The sequence below is a fragment of the Capricornis sumatraensis genome, chromosome 1, assembly GCF_032405125.1.
Source record: "Capricornis sumatraensis isolate serow.1 chromosome 1, serow.2, whole genome shotgun sequence".
In the NCBI taxonomy this organism is placed as follows: domain Eukaryota; kingdom Metazoa; phylum Chordata; class Mammalia; order Artiodactyla; family Bovidae; genus Capricornis; species Capricornis sumatraensis.
Window position 1 is genome coordinate 41,815,285 of NC_091069.1, and position 16,449 is coordinate 41,831,733.

General features: G+C 39.1%; 1 protein-coding gene across 4 annotated transcripts in view; it reads right to left on the reverse strand.

Moving 5' to 3' along the window:
* MEIS1 (Meis homeobox 1) overlaps positions 1 to 16,449 on the reverse strand; it is a 144,895-nt gene that overhangs the window by 117,914 nt on the left and 10,532 nt on the right. For 2 of the 4 annotated variants that reach the window (XM_068976446.1, XM_068976367.1), the window contains exon 7: positions 15,570 to 15,593. The exons of the other annotated variants lie outside the window; for them this stretch is intronic. In XM_068976446.1, coding sequence (XP_068832547.1) covers positions 15,570 to 15,593 — 24 coding nt within the window. The remainder of the gene's footprint in view (positions 1 to 15,569; positions 15,594 to 16,449) is intronic. 4 annotated transcript variants of the gene reach the window in all.

A 16,449-nucleotide genomic window follows, 5' to 3' on the forward strand; every position in this document is an offset into this window, starting at 1 on the left:
TTTCCTTGCTGGAAAGTCTGATTCCGCTATGATCTGTGAGGCATTCCGATTCATTGCATTTTCATTGTGTTGGGTCTTAGATGCTGGGCTCCTCTTTTCTCACAGCTATCGCCACATTATACAGGCATTCATGCAAGAAATGTTGGATTCCACCTCAGTTTATCCAAATTTTGTGCAACCTATATGTTTAAATTTGTGTGCTCGCCAAAGGTAGGAGCCAATCTTTTCCACCTAATATCATTCTTCTCACAGCCTTGCTCTTCTGGAAAGGCCTGAGAAACCTGAATGCACTTCTCTGCAAGGAAATCTAACTTCTGTGGTCCTCCTTTCAATTAGCATTTGGGGTATTAGCATTTCAAGAACGGGGTAGTCATACAAAACTAAGCATTAGGAGAAATCCACAAGGTTACCAAAACAGAACAAGAATTATGCTTAGTTCAGTTCATTAAGCGTGATTAAAGTCTAAGTATCAGAAATAGCTCATGAAGTCTTCCAGTACAAATATGCAAGACGGATCTAATCAGAAAGAACTTCCCCCAAATCCACCTACCAGAGAAGCTGAGTTACAATAACATATTTCCATGACTATATGCAGTTACACCAAACAACATCATTATTATTTTTAAAATAAAATATGTGCATTTGATTATGTCCATATATCTGTGAAGCTGTGAGTTGCTTGGGGCCACTTGTAAAGTAAGGCTGACAGAATAAAATCAATGATGCATTGCATTAGATGTATAGCAAACCTTAGTCATCATTCTAAATTAAGTCCCAAAGAGCCTTTTTCTTCAAGGTACATAATTTCAGAGTAAGCAACGTCTATGTTCTCATTTATTAGAAATCCATTAAGACAAGGGGTCCTAACCTAAAGTCCATGGACCTCCTACATAAGACTTCAGCTGGGGGTCTTAATATTAACAATAATTGTATTATGTGCATACTTGGATTTTTCCCTCCTGGGGATAGTGTCCATAACTTTTCACCAGATTCTCAAAGGAGTATGTGATTCTTTAAAAATCTGAGAACAATTTATCTCAATGTTCACAGGGCTAGATAGAAAATCCAGGGCTGGAAAGACGTTGAACATCACAAAGTCTACATTCTAACGGACACTGAGGGTCAACAGTCTTCCAGACGTAATTTCATGTGTCATAAATGTAGACAGCTAGCTAGGGGCCTCCCTCCATCAGAAAGTCCTTCTTGTTTAGTCACTCAGTCATGTCCAGCTCTTTGTGACCCCATGGATTGCAGCACACCAGGCTTCCCTCTCCTTCACCATCTCCTGGAGTTTGCTCAAACTCATTTCCATTGAGTCAATGATGTCATCCAACCATCTCATCCTCTGTCAGATGGCATCATCAATGTATAAATATATCACATAATATGAAAGTCAGTTTAATTCCCTTTAATTCCCATGCCTGGTTTGTCTAGTTCTGGGGCCCCCAGAAGACAGCCATTTTCAATATGTGAAGCAAGTCTGTGATTCTCCCCATTTTTTCTCTCTTCAACAGCTTGATCATTCCCATTCCTTCCACCACTTCTCAAGAGTGTTTGAAAGAAGGTTTTCCAAGTGATAATAAGCTAAACGTCATCAAGTGGTATTTTTTATTGATAAGGCAACTGTATCAGTATCTGGTACTAAAAATAGAAGCAACAGCCTCCTTAACTACAGGCTCCTCCAGGCCAGGGATGGTGTCAGAATCTTCTCCATCTTGTTCTTTCCTGTCCTCAGCACAGTGTATCGCGCACACTCAGGACTCAGTACTTAGAGAACACGAACATATAGTCCAGCACTTCAGAATTAAACTGAGTCATTCACTAGTGACTGTTCCACTGACCCTCCAACAGACAAACTACAGCTTTCCAGCCTATCCTTTCTCCTGAAGCTTTTTAACCTTCTTCTTCCCTTCATGAATCCTTTTTCCATTTACACTTTAATTTTGGATATCCTTCAGGGAGGTTCTTGTATCACTTTCCACGTTTTCCTTAGACAGTTCCTTTCGTGACTGTGGTGTGCGGTGTCATCCCTACGCATGAACTTTGTGTCTCTGGATCTCTTCTTTGGGCTTTAGACTTGTATGCCCAGTTCCCTGTGAAATGATCTCCATACAAAGGACTTAACAAGTCCAAAGTTAAACTCTTCATCTCCCCACCAAACCTCTGACTCAGTCTTCTTTATTCTTGACCCTAGTGGATGTTTATATAACCCCATCCATCTGTGCTATAAAACCATCCATGAGAACCATGCATGAGACCCTTCCCTCTCTAGTTCTCGCTCACCAACTCCTTCACATCAGTCATCAAGTCTTGTCCATTTCTCTCATCTTTCACCTTAGTGATTACTGTTCTTGTTAAGGCCTTCCCAGCATTAAAGAATTCAAGTCAAATTACTCCCTAGTTTTTAAAGAGTTCAATTTTATGATAGGAACCAGTGCCCATTTTGCTCCCTATTGCATCCTTCATACCAAGCGCAGTGCCTGTTACTGGCTGGCACTCAGGAAATGTTTATTGAATGAATAACCAGTCCCCTCCTGCCTACAGAATACATGTTGGGGTCCTTAGCCTGATACACAAAATCCTTCATAGTCTACCCCCTGGGGGTCATCTTCTCCTTGACCCTTGTGCTCCAGCCTGTGATTTCTTTTTTTCTTTCTTTTTTCAATATTTATTTATCTATTTGGCTGCACCAGGTCTTTGTTGCACCATGGGGGATCTTTCTTTTTTTCTTTTTTTTTCCAGTTGCAGCATGTGGGATCTAGTTCCCTGACCAGGGATTGAACTCAGGTCCCTGCATTGGGAGTGTGGAATCTTAGCCACTGGACCACCAGGGAAGTCCCTTTAGCATGTGATTTCTGACAGATACATTCATCTTGTCTTTCTGGGCCCATTCTCATCTTTCTCCGCTGCCTGGAATGCCCTACTCTGCTGTACATGGCCCCTGATTACCTCCTACTTACTAAATCACAACTGAGATACTACCTTCCCCAGAAAGCCTTCCCTGATACATACACACACACACACACTTCCCCCAGGATGAATGAGGCTCCCCTCATTGATCACTTAGAACCCCTCACACACACATCTATTATTTACTCTCGTATAGTTCCATGATGATCTGTTGAGTCTGTCTACAATTCTACACCATAAACGTTCTGAAGTCCTGGACTATATCTTCATTCTAATGCCCTCTATCCCAGGAGAATGTCTGTACCACATTAGACACAAATATGTTTTTCAATGAATAAACAAATCACTTAAGTGATTTACAGAGGATCTCTGTTGTCACCTAATACTGTGATCTCCAACATTAGACATTATAAAGCATTGAAAAAAGACTTGCACAATTTAAAAACACCTCCCTTCTATTCACACAAACACAAACCACTATAAAAATGTAATACTCAGTTGCAAGATAACACAGGCAAAAGAAAGTAAACTTGCAGCCAGACGTATCCTAGACCACTTACACTGTCTGAAGACAAGTCACAACCTCCCTAACTCTTAATGTCTTAATCCGTAAATGAGGATTAAAAAAATACTTCTGTGCAGACACAGCAAGCATGAATTTCCAGGCATGCAGCAAGTACCCAATAGGTGGCACCTACAATAGCTTTTAATGTGACAATAATAAAGTAACAACACTAATGAAACAATGTAGGTTGACCTAGTCAATCCTAAAATATCTACATACAGGTGTACTCAGTTTATAGACCTTCTGGAAAGAATGGCTAACCCGAGCTGGCTTCATGTGCAGCTCAGTATGCCTTGGGCTATCTCCCAGCTGGTGTGTGCTCAGGGAATGCAAACTGATCTTATTTTCACCTTCAAATAACATGATTTTACAGGTGGTTTGCTCCTCCCCACCCCATCAAGTTTCATTTGATACCTAATATTTATAAATCACTTTACAGTCTACAAAGCACTTTGACTTTTTTTGCACTTGGTTTTTCATCACATCAGTATGATGCCAGAATCATTTTTTTTTTTCCAGACCAAAACAGTGAGGTTTTTTTTTTCCTTCAAAACCTTTACACTACCAGTCCCACTGGGGGGAAAAAAAGTAGATAAATGAGAGCCTCGTGATCTTGTCTCTGAAGAGGTCAGCTAGCAGCTAGGTAGAAATTGATGAAATGATCACAGTATTCAAAATTTGAAGTTCAGTCCACACCTATCAACAGGCTGCTTTCTCTTTGGGGAAGTACATTTACTTTTTCAAACCTCCAGGGTCTCTTTAGTAGGTGATCTCTAGTGACCTGAAAGAGCTGGCTTGCTTCCCAAACTGAACAACTCAGTCCCTCCAGACCAGGGGAGTCCCAGTCCACATGGGGGATGCACCAATGTGCGTATACACACGCTTGCTCTCCCTCCTCTGTACATATTCATACACACACGTGTACACACATACCTGCACCAGCTCAGGAGGCAGAGCCAACAGGCTCACCGAATACCTCATCCCACATTGCCGGCCGAATCACATGTAATGAGTCCCCCTTCACTAGACTTCCCTGGTAGCTCAGACAGTAAAGAATCTGCCCGCAATGTGGGAGACCTGGGTTTGATCCCTGGGTTGGGAAGATTTCCCTGGAGAAGGAAATGGAAACCCACGCCAGTATTCTTGCCTGGAGAATCCCCATGGAAAGAAGAGTCTGGCGGGCTACAGTCCATGGGGTCTCAAAGAGTTGGACCCAACTGAGTGACTAAGAACACACACCACCAGACTTCTCACCTCTGTCTAAACAGTGTCTCTTAGTATCTTTAAAGGCACATAACTTCAGCAGATATGATTCTTCATGCATCTCTCAGTCAATGGTGCCATCTGAGGAAGAGGCACCAGAGAGACCCATATGCAGAGTGATAAGCACAAACTGTGCAGGTACCCCATGAAAAAGGATATGTGTTACCTGCATGGACGTGAAGCTGAGAAGCTGGGATCTCAGACTTTTTATTTATGAATATCTAAAGTCTGCTATGCTGAGACCCCTCTTTGAAGATCTTGGTGGATCCCACTGGCAAATGTGCTCAGTAACCTAAAGAAACCAGATAAGGTCTCTAACACACTCGGCTACCAGATTGCACCTTCAGTTTATTAGAGCCTGAGGGAAAGCCTGCGCCTCTCAAAACCTATCACGCAGCTGCAAATTCAGTTAATTCCAAGAAAATGTAAAATTCTTTATACAGATTTCCAAAAAAAAAAAAAAAACCCTGGAAATCATTAAGCAAAGTTGGAGCAGGATGTTTTCTTTTCAGACAGTAAAACTGCCCCCTTCCCTTTCAAGCTTTCAGATCTTTTTAAACACCAGAAGCTCACAGATTAAGACCGCAGCCTGAACACATGCTGCGGACCAGGGCCACATTAAGATGAGCTCAGGGAATGGTTGAGAGGCAGAACCTTTTCTAAGTCCACCCTCTGTTCTGCGGAAAGGTGATAAAGTTTGGAGGGTGACTGTCATGCTGGCTGGAGTCTGGGGCAGTCCCTGGTGGTGGCCCCCATGCACCTCCCCAGGGGAGGTGGACTCTTTTTAAGGTTATCTTCCTTACACACTTCTCCTCCTTTTTCTCATTTCCTTCCCTGTCCCCACACCCACAACCTGCCAGTGGCCAAGTCTGCAGGCCGCCAGGGTTCTCGTTGGGCCCTCTTTTAATGCTGCGATAAAATGTGCTTATTACTCCCACTTAATAGAGGCCTGAGGGCAATTTTGGTGACTCAGGGAAGATGGTAAATTAGTGGTGAGACCATGGGATTCAGCAGCCCCTCTCAGGGTCTGTGGCTCACCCCAAGACACCACACTTCCTCTTCTCACAGGGCAGCCCCACCGTGTTTGCCATTGTGGACTTTTCATCTAAAAACACATCTTGACAACCAGCCAATTATCCCTTAGCTATGGTCTTCATGACACTGGTGCTGGCCAGTATCCTGACACACAGAATAAGTGTGTCTAACTGAGCGTCGAATAGAGTTCTAAAATCTTTGCAACATAGTAGCTCTGATGTATTGCTTTAAATACATATACATATATATGCATATGCATTTACACACACACACACACACACACACACACATCTGATTGTGTGATAGCAGGCGTGGGGCGTTTGCAAAGGCAGAGATGGCATCTGTTAAATTGAGTTCTATATTTCCCGGTTCTCACGTCCCACAAATAAAACCTACAAAAATGATGATTTTTCAAACATTGAATCCTCTATCTCTGTGTAATGAGGCATGTAGAGAGGAGGAGAAGAATTTTTGTGCTTTTTTGCCTTTGGTGAAAATTCTCCAAGGAGTAATTTCATCTTTAAATGAAAAGTTTTGTATCAGGTGATTGTCTGAGCTCCAGGAATCACTGAAGCCTCAGGTTCAGATGTGAGGAGACACACAAGTGCATGTTCTTGTAGACACAACCCCATACACCCATCACATGCACAAGGAATAAGGCAAAAGAAAGTGGAAAGAACTAATTTTAGAGTTTTTAATTACACTGTCATAGAATCTAAAGCAGCTAGGCAGTCAAGTACATCTTTTAGGTCTCCTAGTCCTTAAATAAGATCCTGCAAATCCCCATGCCCTCTTCTCCCAATAGTCAAGGCAGAAATGAGCCTGGAAAACAGGCTCAGCACAATGGGTCACTCCCAAACACTCCTCAAAATCTGACTTTCCCACAGTCTGATATCTTTCAGGTCACAACTCTTATACGCTCGGGTCATTACTAATCTGTAGAGCTGAATTAATTCATCCAGGAAATGATACATGAATTGACAAAGCAAAGGAAAATGACTACACATATAAAACACCACCCAAAATATCCCAAATGCTTTCCTGCTGATACCCACATGGCACTGATACATTTTGTGCAATTTTTCAGCATTGAGAATCAATGCCAGCACTATCCCCCAGTGACCCCACTGTGGTCTGAGAAGAGAATATAGATTTCTACCTGGGGTAGGGACATTCGGACCATTTACAAGGAAACAGAGTAATTACAACCAAAGGGAAAAAGCTACCAAGAGGTGAAAACAGTTTTACCCAAATCTCAAAACTGGAAAGCAGATGAGTAACCTAGAAATGATTCAAGCACGGTTAACGTTCAAATTCTATTAAGCAGTTCGTTGTGGAGAACAAAGGAGAATATAGAGCCTCATTACACTAAGAACCTCAGTGCGTGTGCGTGTGCGCGCGTGTTAGTGGCTTTGTCCTGTCTATTGTAACAGGTTATCATCTGTAGATGATAACTTTGCAACTCTACGGGCTGTAGCCCACCAGGCTCTTCTGCCCTTGAAATTCCCCAGGCAAGAATACTGGAGTGGGTGGGATCTTGCCGACCCAGGGACTGAACCTCGTCTGCCGTATTGCAGGCAAATTCTTTACCGTCTGAGCCACTAGGGAAGCCCTTAGTAAAAGTATGCAGTAAAAGAAGAATCTTAGTAAAAGTATATAACCTACGTTTTGTAACTTTTCTTTTTCCTGTGCTATGTATTATGACTGGCATACTACTAATAAAAATAAACTCCTATTTTAATGTTTGACTCTATATGCTTCTACACCTGAACCTGTACCCATGAACTATAATTCAGAGTTGTTGTGTTCTTAAAAAAACCCTCCAATCCAGCTGCCACCACTATTTCCAATATTTCCAAATTTCCAATTATTTCCAAATTTCCAATATTTCCAAATTTTTGTCACTAAATAATTCATATATTACTATTTATCTATCTGCTGAGATTTTTCTGCTGAAAGTTAGATGAGTTTCTATCATTGCTATTTAGGAGTGGCAGAAGAATCTGTAAATTATATGCCAGCATTGGAGAAGGAAATGGCAACCCACTCCAGTGCTCTTGCCTGTAGAATCCCAGGGACGGGGGAGCCTGGTGGGCTGCCGTCTATGGGGTCACACAGAGTCGGACACGGCTGAAGTGACTCAGCAGCATACCTGGTGTTATAAAGTCCCTTTCATAAGATTGCTTGCTTCCCAATGTTTTATTTCACATTTATAACTCAGTATTCAGTCCACCTCATTCTACAAACACATTAAGATAAAATAAACTCAAAAGTGTCTTATATATAACAACTTCAAACCACAAATTTTCTAGGCAACCCTAGCAAAAAGAACATCCAGATTAGGCCAAAAACATTGTATCCTGAATACAAGTAGATACTGAGATCTTGTAAGCAACTGGACCTCAGCCAGGAAGCATGTGCATTCAGAAATATGAAGGAAAAGTACAAGATATGCACATAACTGTTATTTGAAGTTGAACTTGAAAACAAATCTGTAGTGATTCATTGTCTTATCTCAGCCACATATCTGAGTGGCCAGTCCTCTTTCCCATTATGATGAAATCAGAATAATAGCCACCCCTCCTAATAGGAATTAAGACAGTATTTCGCTTAAACTCTATAATTATATGATGGCCTACAAAACAAACAGCTACCCAATCTTCTCTTCTCAAATCAGATTCATGTTGTTGAAGGTTGGGCCAAATACAAGTAAGAAGATAAAATATTATGGAAGGCACTGCTGCTGCTGCTGCTAAGTTGCTTCAGTCGTGTCCGACTCTGTGCGAACCCATAAAAGGCAGCCCACCAGGCGCCCCCATCCCTGAGATTCTCCAGGCAAGAACACTGGAGTGGGTTGCCATTTCCTTCTCCAGTGCATGAAGGTGAAAAGAGAAAGTGAAGCCGCTCAGTTATGTCTGACTCTTAGTGACCCCATGGACTGCAGCCCACCAGGCTCCTCCATCCATGGATTTTCCAGGCAAGAGTACTGGAGTGGGGTGCCATTGCCTTCTCCGCTTAGGGTTTACTGTTTTAAATGTTTTACATGCAATGCTATTTAGTTCTTATAGAAGCTTAATATAGTGGGTTCTTTACTGCCATGTTACAGATGATAAAACTGAGGCTCCTGGAGGTGAAATGACTTGCCCCCTTACAGACAGCCTGCACTGTGTATATACTCTATTGCGACACTGCCAACTGGAAAGACTGTGTAACTCAAAATTACCATCAACACCCTTCATCACTGGGATGGCTTCCCAGGTGGTTCAGTGGTAAAGATTCTACCTGCCAATGCAGGAGACACAGGTTTGATGCCTGGGTCAGGAAGACTCCCTGGAGAAGGGAATGGCAACCCACTCCAGTAATCCTGCCTGGGAAACCCCATAAACAGAGGAGCCTGATGGGCTGCAGCTTTATGCAGTTGCAAAGAGTCAGACTCAACTGAGCGACTGAGCATGCATAGACCTTTCATCACTCTCAAGTGTCTCTGAAATCTTCTACTTCTCATCTCTCAAACCAGAAAACTTTTTTTCTCACATCACAGTTTTGATGTGAGAAGGAAATAAGAATTCAGCCAATATGCAGTCTTGTTTTATTCTACTACCTTGTAGCATTACGTTTTGGATAAAAGAATCATGGAAATTGACATTTGCCACTGATTTCCACTAGCAATTAGCAACAGGGTATTTTCCAATTTTCCTGTTTGTTTGTTTGTTTTTTTAAAAGGAGCCCTGCCAGTTTTAATATTTTCAATCAAATCTTATTTTTCAAGTATCATCATTCCTTAGGGATATTTGAATTTTCAAGCCCTCTCACAGTGTGAAATTTGGAAGTAGGGAGTAGATTATTCCCTTTTCTCCATTATTTATCTCAGTAAAATCATTAAAGTGGCCTTTCCCAAAGCATCTTGAAATTTAATTTGCATTTCTGGTTCCTAGTTTGGCCAAGTTCTCTGTAGTTCAAGGCGTTTAACAGAGAGATCAGTGAAAGCAACTGAATTCCAGAAGCAGGATACTGAGCTGTATCATCGGTCCACTTTTTAAGGAAATCCAGTTAATCAGAATACCATTCTTCCCTGATACCCAGGGCTATTGTTCTTGAGGCTATTCATATTATTTTAACAGTTATAGAGTATTTGGAGTATTAGAAGTATACTACAATTGAAGAAAAGCCCCATAATTGATTTGTTAATGTTTTATTCTTCTCTTTTTTTTCTATTGGCATGTTCTTTACATGCACTCAATAAATATTAAACACTCAAACAACTCTCTCTCTTAGGTGGCAAGCAAACCTCTAGAATGTCGAAACAGTAGAGTGAAGAACAATGCACCTAATTGAAATGGCAGGGTAATTTGGAAAATAAAATTGAGTTGCTGCAAATCCCAAATTCCAGAATAAAAATGTTTATACTCACTCAAATGCAGATTGTTACTGGCTTTGAATAATTATTAGAATAAAAAATACTTGAACACCAACAATATACTTGATATGCACAGAACAAACACAGTCTACATGTCTCTATTATTTTGTGCAAGGAAGTGCAGGGCACAATGAGCCTGACATTTTCCTTGGTGGTTTTGTTTTGAACACAGTTTATAAAGTGCCTGAATATGGTGAAACAATAGGCCAAGCCACCAAATGTACAACCAGTGTTGAAAATGTCATGGACATGATTCTTCAGAAAATTCTAAACCCATTAAGTAAGGAATAGGAAGCAAGCTAATAGAAATGAAATGGTTAAATGATTCTGATACTCAGTATCTTATTTTCCTCTCCAAACATATTAATTTAGAACACAGATCAATTCAAATTGTAAAATTCCAGATTCTCTTTGGTAGATGCTGGAGCCAAGGAAATGATGACAATTAAAATGAAAGTGGAAAAATGTATTTATTTGCACCTGGAATTATGCAATGTTAACACATAATGACTCTAAAAGATATGATATTTATCTGTACAATGAGGATTAATCTTATCTACTCAGGGCTATACCAATCTTGGCAGAGATGCCAGCCATATCTTAAAAAGATAAATTCCATATGCTCTGTAGAGTTATAGAATATTTCCCATAAATAATGTATACAATAGACTGTAAATAAATAATACATTTATCTGAACTGTTCAAGAGTGAAGGGCAGGGTGGTTACTCATGAGACAGAATCTCTTATGAATGAGCAATTTCAAATAAAAGTAATGTCCAATGGTGAGTTATCACAAAGTTCTTACACTAAAATATTCTTAAGAGGAGAGCGGGGAGGGGGGTATTAAATTAATCCCAGATCAGGTGGGAACTTTCAAATAAATATTCCAGCTAAATACAAAATGCCCAATTTAATTTTATTGCTTAAATTTCTATTGTGATTGTTGCATCATAGATAATAGCATTTTACCTATTTTCTGCAATTCTTAATTCTCTCTGTACATTACTGGTTTGCTTTTTTGGGGGGTTTTGTTTTGATCAATGAAATAACTAGCTTTAGAATGTCAAGTATGAGTTTTTGTCCCATGAAACACATAGATTCTTTTCATTGTATGAATAATTTTAACTGCAGTGCATAGAAAGGAAGGTTACTACGGAACAAAAATTTAAAAAGAACCCATGTGCAGTGGTTAGTCTGCTAGGGCTTTACACAGTAAAATTATTAGTCTCCATCTCTGAAGTATCTCCCTTTTGAAGCCCTGGAGACACATAAACTATTTCGACTTCTTGTAAATAGTGGAAGTAGGCTTTTAGAGACATTGTACACCATTTAGTATGAAATTAAGTTTTCAGATCACTAAGGAATAGTCTCTGAATTACAGAAAACACTATAGGTCACAGTTAATTATAGCTTGTCTATCAAATTAAGTTAACATTTGAGAACACATCCAAATAGTTATGGAGCCATTAAGAGGAGTGTTATTGTCAAAGAAATTCTTATTCATTCAACTTCTAATATTTTCAAAAGAAGAGAGATAAGCCTTTTTACAAGTTGGGATGGGATGAGGAAACTCTGGGTTTACATCAAATTGCTCTCTTCATTGTCCTTTTGACGACTATGTCGGTTTCATTACAAACTTCATTTTCCAGAGTTTCATACTAGTCATAAACACACTTGACTTTAAAGAGTTTCTATGGGACGTAATGTGAATGCAAATGCAGAATAAAATGCAAATCATGGAGGTCTGGGACCAAATATGGACTATCAGTTTAGAATCCAGTTACTAAAAACAAACATTAAGGCCTTAAGAGGAAGAACACAAAGAGGCTGATATGAATCTTTATATCAAGTATTCACAGCCCTGAGGAAAGCAAACAAGAATAACAGTTTTCAGTTTTTCACCTAATTATAAAGCACAGGGGTTTGGGAAGGTTTGATGACTTTGGTTTCTATTCATTCCTGTTCTAAAGTGAGTAACATTTTTCATTTTCTCAGGAAAACAAACCCACGTGTGGGTAAGAACCCACAAAGTACTCAAATAGGGAAACGAGACCTAGCAAACTAGTTCAAGTTCAAATCTCAGGCACAGGAGTCTTGCCAATCAGTGGGGAGAAAATGATAAGAAAAAGAAAGAGCTATAGTTCTGTCTTGCTAAATAACAATCAACAACCCAGACACTTACAACTAATGAATAATGAACATGTGATCATGTTGTGTTGTAAAGTGTAAGGAAAAATCTAGAGAAATGGGAATTCATCATAACAATTAATTCTAAGCCATATATTGTCAGGGAATAACTTCTAATATCACTCAAAATGCAAATTATTTACTTACTACTATTTTCTAAATGAGTTGGAATCAAGTAGGTTTAAATCCATTGTAAAATTTAAGACTTGATATTGTATCAAAATAAAAAAAAGACTATAAAATGTTGCTTAAACTTGTTAAACTCATAAAAAGTTGCAGTCATTTTATAAGTATTACTTAGTAAACTTAGAAACAGCATTTCCTTTCTATGCAAAAATACCATTTAAGTTTTTCTTAAAGAAACATAACACTTCATTCAAAGTTCTTTACCTCATCTTTATAAACCCTTTTAATTATAAATGGAGTCATAAAGATATCAAGGGTAAAAATATATTTTTGAGGATTGTAAATAATATAAAATTTATTTTCACAACTTATTTATCCTGCATTAGTTTATACTGTATACAGTGGTGCATCGAAAAGCCAGAACATGGTTATTGCACTTCTTAAGGAGAGTTAATGACTTAGTTCTGGTTATAATTTGTATTTAACTGTATATACTCATGATACCAATAAACAACAGGTGTATAATTCAATAAATGTAGAAATAAGCATTTTTTTTCAGTAAAGAATAAACTCTTTATGATATGTTTTATTCAGTTTTAGAACTTCTGAACCAAGAAGCCCAGAAATATAAAATTATTTTAAAATATTTGCACTCTTATATTTCCCTTTAACAAGAACATATTTCCTAGATTAAGAAATGTTATTTGGAAAAAGAGTGTTTAGAGAGAGTGTAGCAAAGTGTTGCCAATTGCTTTAATTCTGCACACATGAATGCATTAAATTGATTGAAATTGGATTCTAGTGACAAATATTTAAATGAATGTATTCTCACTTATTTTACATAGTATCTTTTATACCATTTATTAAAATGTCAGATTTAGAAGTGTGGGAAATCCAGCAGTTTCCCGATAAAGGTATAGCTCTACTTTCTGGAGAAGCTATTTAAGACTTCAATAAACTTTCCCAAATTCCCGTAATCCTGAAACCATGGCATATTAAATTAAGGATATAGTGAAGGAGACTTTTTATCTTTTCCACTACACACACACATACTCATCTGCTTGAATTTTTCAAAACTGATCTCATACATGTTAGGTTTATTCACAAATGTGAAAGATAGTAAAATATCCAAAACTTTACTGGATCCCCAAAGTCAAATTCTGGAATAATTATTTAAATTCAAGTTGGGAACCTGTATTTTATGTTTTAGACCTTAACCTTTTAACAGGTACCATATCCTGAGGTTTCCTGCCTAGTAAGGACACCAAGCCCTATGGGACTTAAAGCAGTATTATTTTACTAAAGATTTTGAAAACTTTTAGGCCTAACATCTGCACAACTGTCAGAAACACTATGTCACATGTATTCTATTTTTATTTCTTTATTTGTAAAAGAAGACTTTCCCATAGTTTTTATGTCATTTTAAAATATTAAATTAATTTTTTGCACATAGGAGAAACAGCAAAAATGTCTGTTTCGATTATAACATAAACTCAAGTGCTACTTTGATACAAATACGACAGATATCACAATCCAAAAAAGGCCATGGAAAATGCTACAGTTGCAAACATTTAAGACTGTGTAACAAAAGTGACTGAGAATGGTATCAATTTACTATCCTTCAACTATTTCCATGACAGTGGAGTCAAATAATGTTGAATTATAGACCTTCTTACAGGAAGTCTTATTTCGTGTTCGTTTTTTGATCATTCCCCTGCTAGTCCCTATAGGAATTTGGCTGTATGCCGACTTTTCTTTAAAAGTTTCTGTATACATACTCAGGTTGTGTTTGATGACTAAATGATCATTTATTAAAACTTAAGCATTTCATGTTGGTTTGACATATTTACGTTTCATGAGAAAATATTGCCATTGCAATGGCAAGCATAGCATTACCAATGTGAAAATACTTCACTTGAATTCATTTGACAGCATTTTCATTTATATGTGTTTTAATACAAGTTGTTATGCATTCTTCAGTTTCTCCAACTCCACCTGCGAGGGAAGGTAAGCTAGTTTTATAACATAGGCCCCTTGGTAATACTGTAGTCTATCTGCTTGGCCTTAAAAAAACCTATATTTCTACTATGGGACCACAAATAGTCTTTGTTTTTAAGAGTATGGAGTTTTACTGCATAATTTTCCGTCCGTCACCCGGCAACAGCTGTGTTTTAAATCTTTCGGACTATGACAAACATTTTAACATTTAAACATACGAGTGTTTGAAAACATAATGATTTAAAATTTGTTTGTTTTCAAAGTTGGGCCATTATAGCATGATATTTCAGTTACTTTTTTGAAAGCAAGGCCCTTATTTTAAGGCCTTTTCTCCTTCCTTCTTCTTTCTTCTACTAGTTAAACTTCCCCACGTTTTGTACTAAAAATCTCTAAGTTAGGACTGATAGCAAGAGCCCCCACAACCACTCTATATATTTCCAAATCATGAGCCATAGAGTCACTCTGCTGGGAGAGGAACTATTTGAGTGACCTATTGCCACAGAGCTAGTTAAATCACCGAACAATAGTTACTGTTATGGGGCTTTACCTTGTACAAAGTAGCATTAGCATCATTGCTTTCTACTAACCATAGAGCTTGCACTGGGGACTTCTACTGAGAAAGAGAGAAACTAGGAACGGGGAATAACTTTTACAGCACTAACATTTAGACTTTGAGACATTTAAAAATGTAATCGATCTCAACCTATCTGCATTGACTCTGAACCACTTTTTTTTTTTCCTCTCAAATGTTTTTGGCGTGCCCCTAATAAGAATCAATGCATCCCTACTCTGACAGTCACATATAAATACACCCAAAGAGCCAATCAGAAAACAATAAAAACACACCTGGTAAACAACTATCTTTGAAATCAAAGGATACTAAGCAACAAAGGGCCTAGAATGAACATCCCAATTAGCCACTGTAGTGACAAGCAGTCAACACCTTATTATTTAATCATTAAAGAGAATCTTGCCATAATTTCCCTCTGACATATTTCAAGAGGAATTAAGAGTATCCCACATGACTCACAACAACAATCAAAAGTAAAGTCAGATTATTCTAAGACTCCATGGCCTTCAAGGCTTGTGGACTCAGAGGTTTCAGGATTAAGACATTAAGTGAGACCCTAGAAGTACTTACAATTTAAATAAGTTGTGTCCATGTGTTAAGCATTTAGAAACAGACTAATTGACATTTTCCTATCCCTCCATGTTTGTGTCCAGTTTTTCTTAATGGATGAAAACAAAACTGCTTGCATTCCTAGTATTAGTAAATATCCCTTGGCTTCATCTATTTTTTTTTTTTTCTAAAGCAGTGGATCCAATATACGAAGAACATTAGGCCTCCCCATCCCTTAGCAACACCTTCTCAAAAGAGAAAGCTTAAATCTCCCTTGGAGGTGTCCCCATCCCACTTCGCAAGGAAGGGGTGTTTTCGGTCAAGTTCAAGTTCAGTTTTAAGACAGTCATCTCAAAGGATGCTTTAGAAACAACGTTCTGGACTCTTCAAATAAAACACTGCCACCTGGGTTCCCTGGCCCCACTGGGAAACCAAAGCGCACTGGCCCAGGGCTGCCCCTGATCCCAGAGGCCCGGAAGCCTGCCGCTCTCCTGCCTGGGCTCTGCAGCCCTGGCGGCGGTCCCCCCCCCACCCCGGTCCCCCCACCCCCGTCCCCGGGGACCTCAGCAGCGCTTGGCATTTAACCTGCCTGGCGAGCTTGACTTTCTGGTTCCATCTCTGGGAGCCACATTACTTCTCCCCAGATGTCAGAGGCAAATCTAGATTAACATGCAACAGGGTGCCCTGCGCAGCCCGCCAGCCCTCAAACAGGAGCTGTTAAATGCAGATTCAGCCGAGGACCCCCCGGAGAGCTGCTGTTGAATAAAAATTGTAATCCAAAGGGACCTTTTCTTTGCCTCCCCCTGCTTGTGGGAGAACCCGGGTTG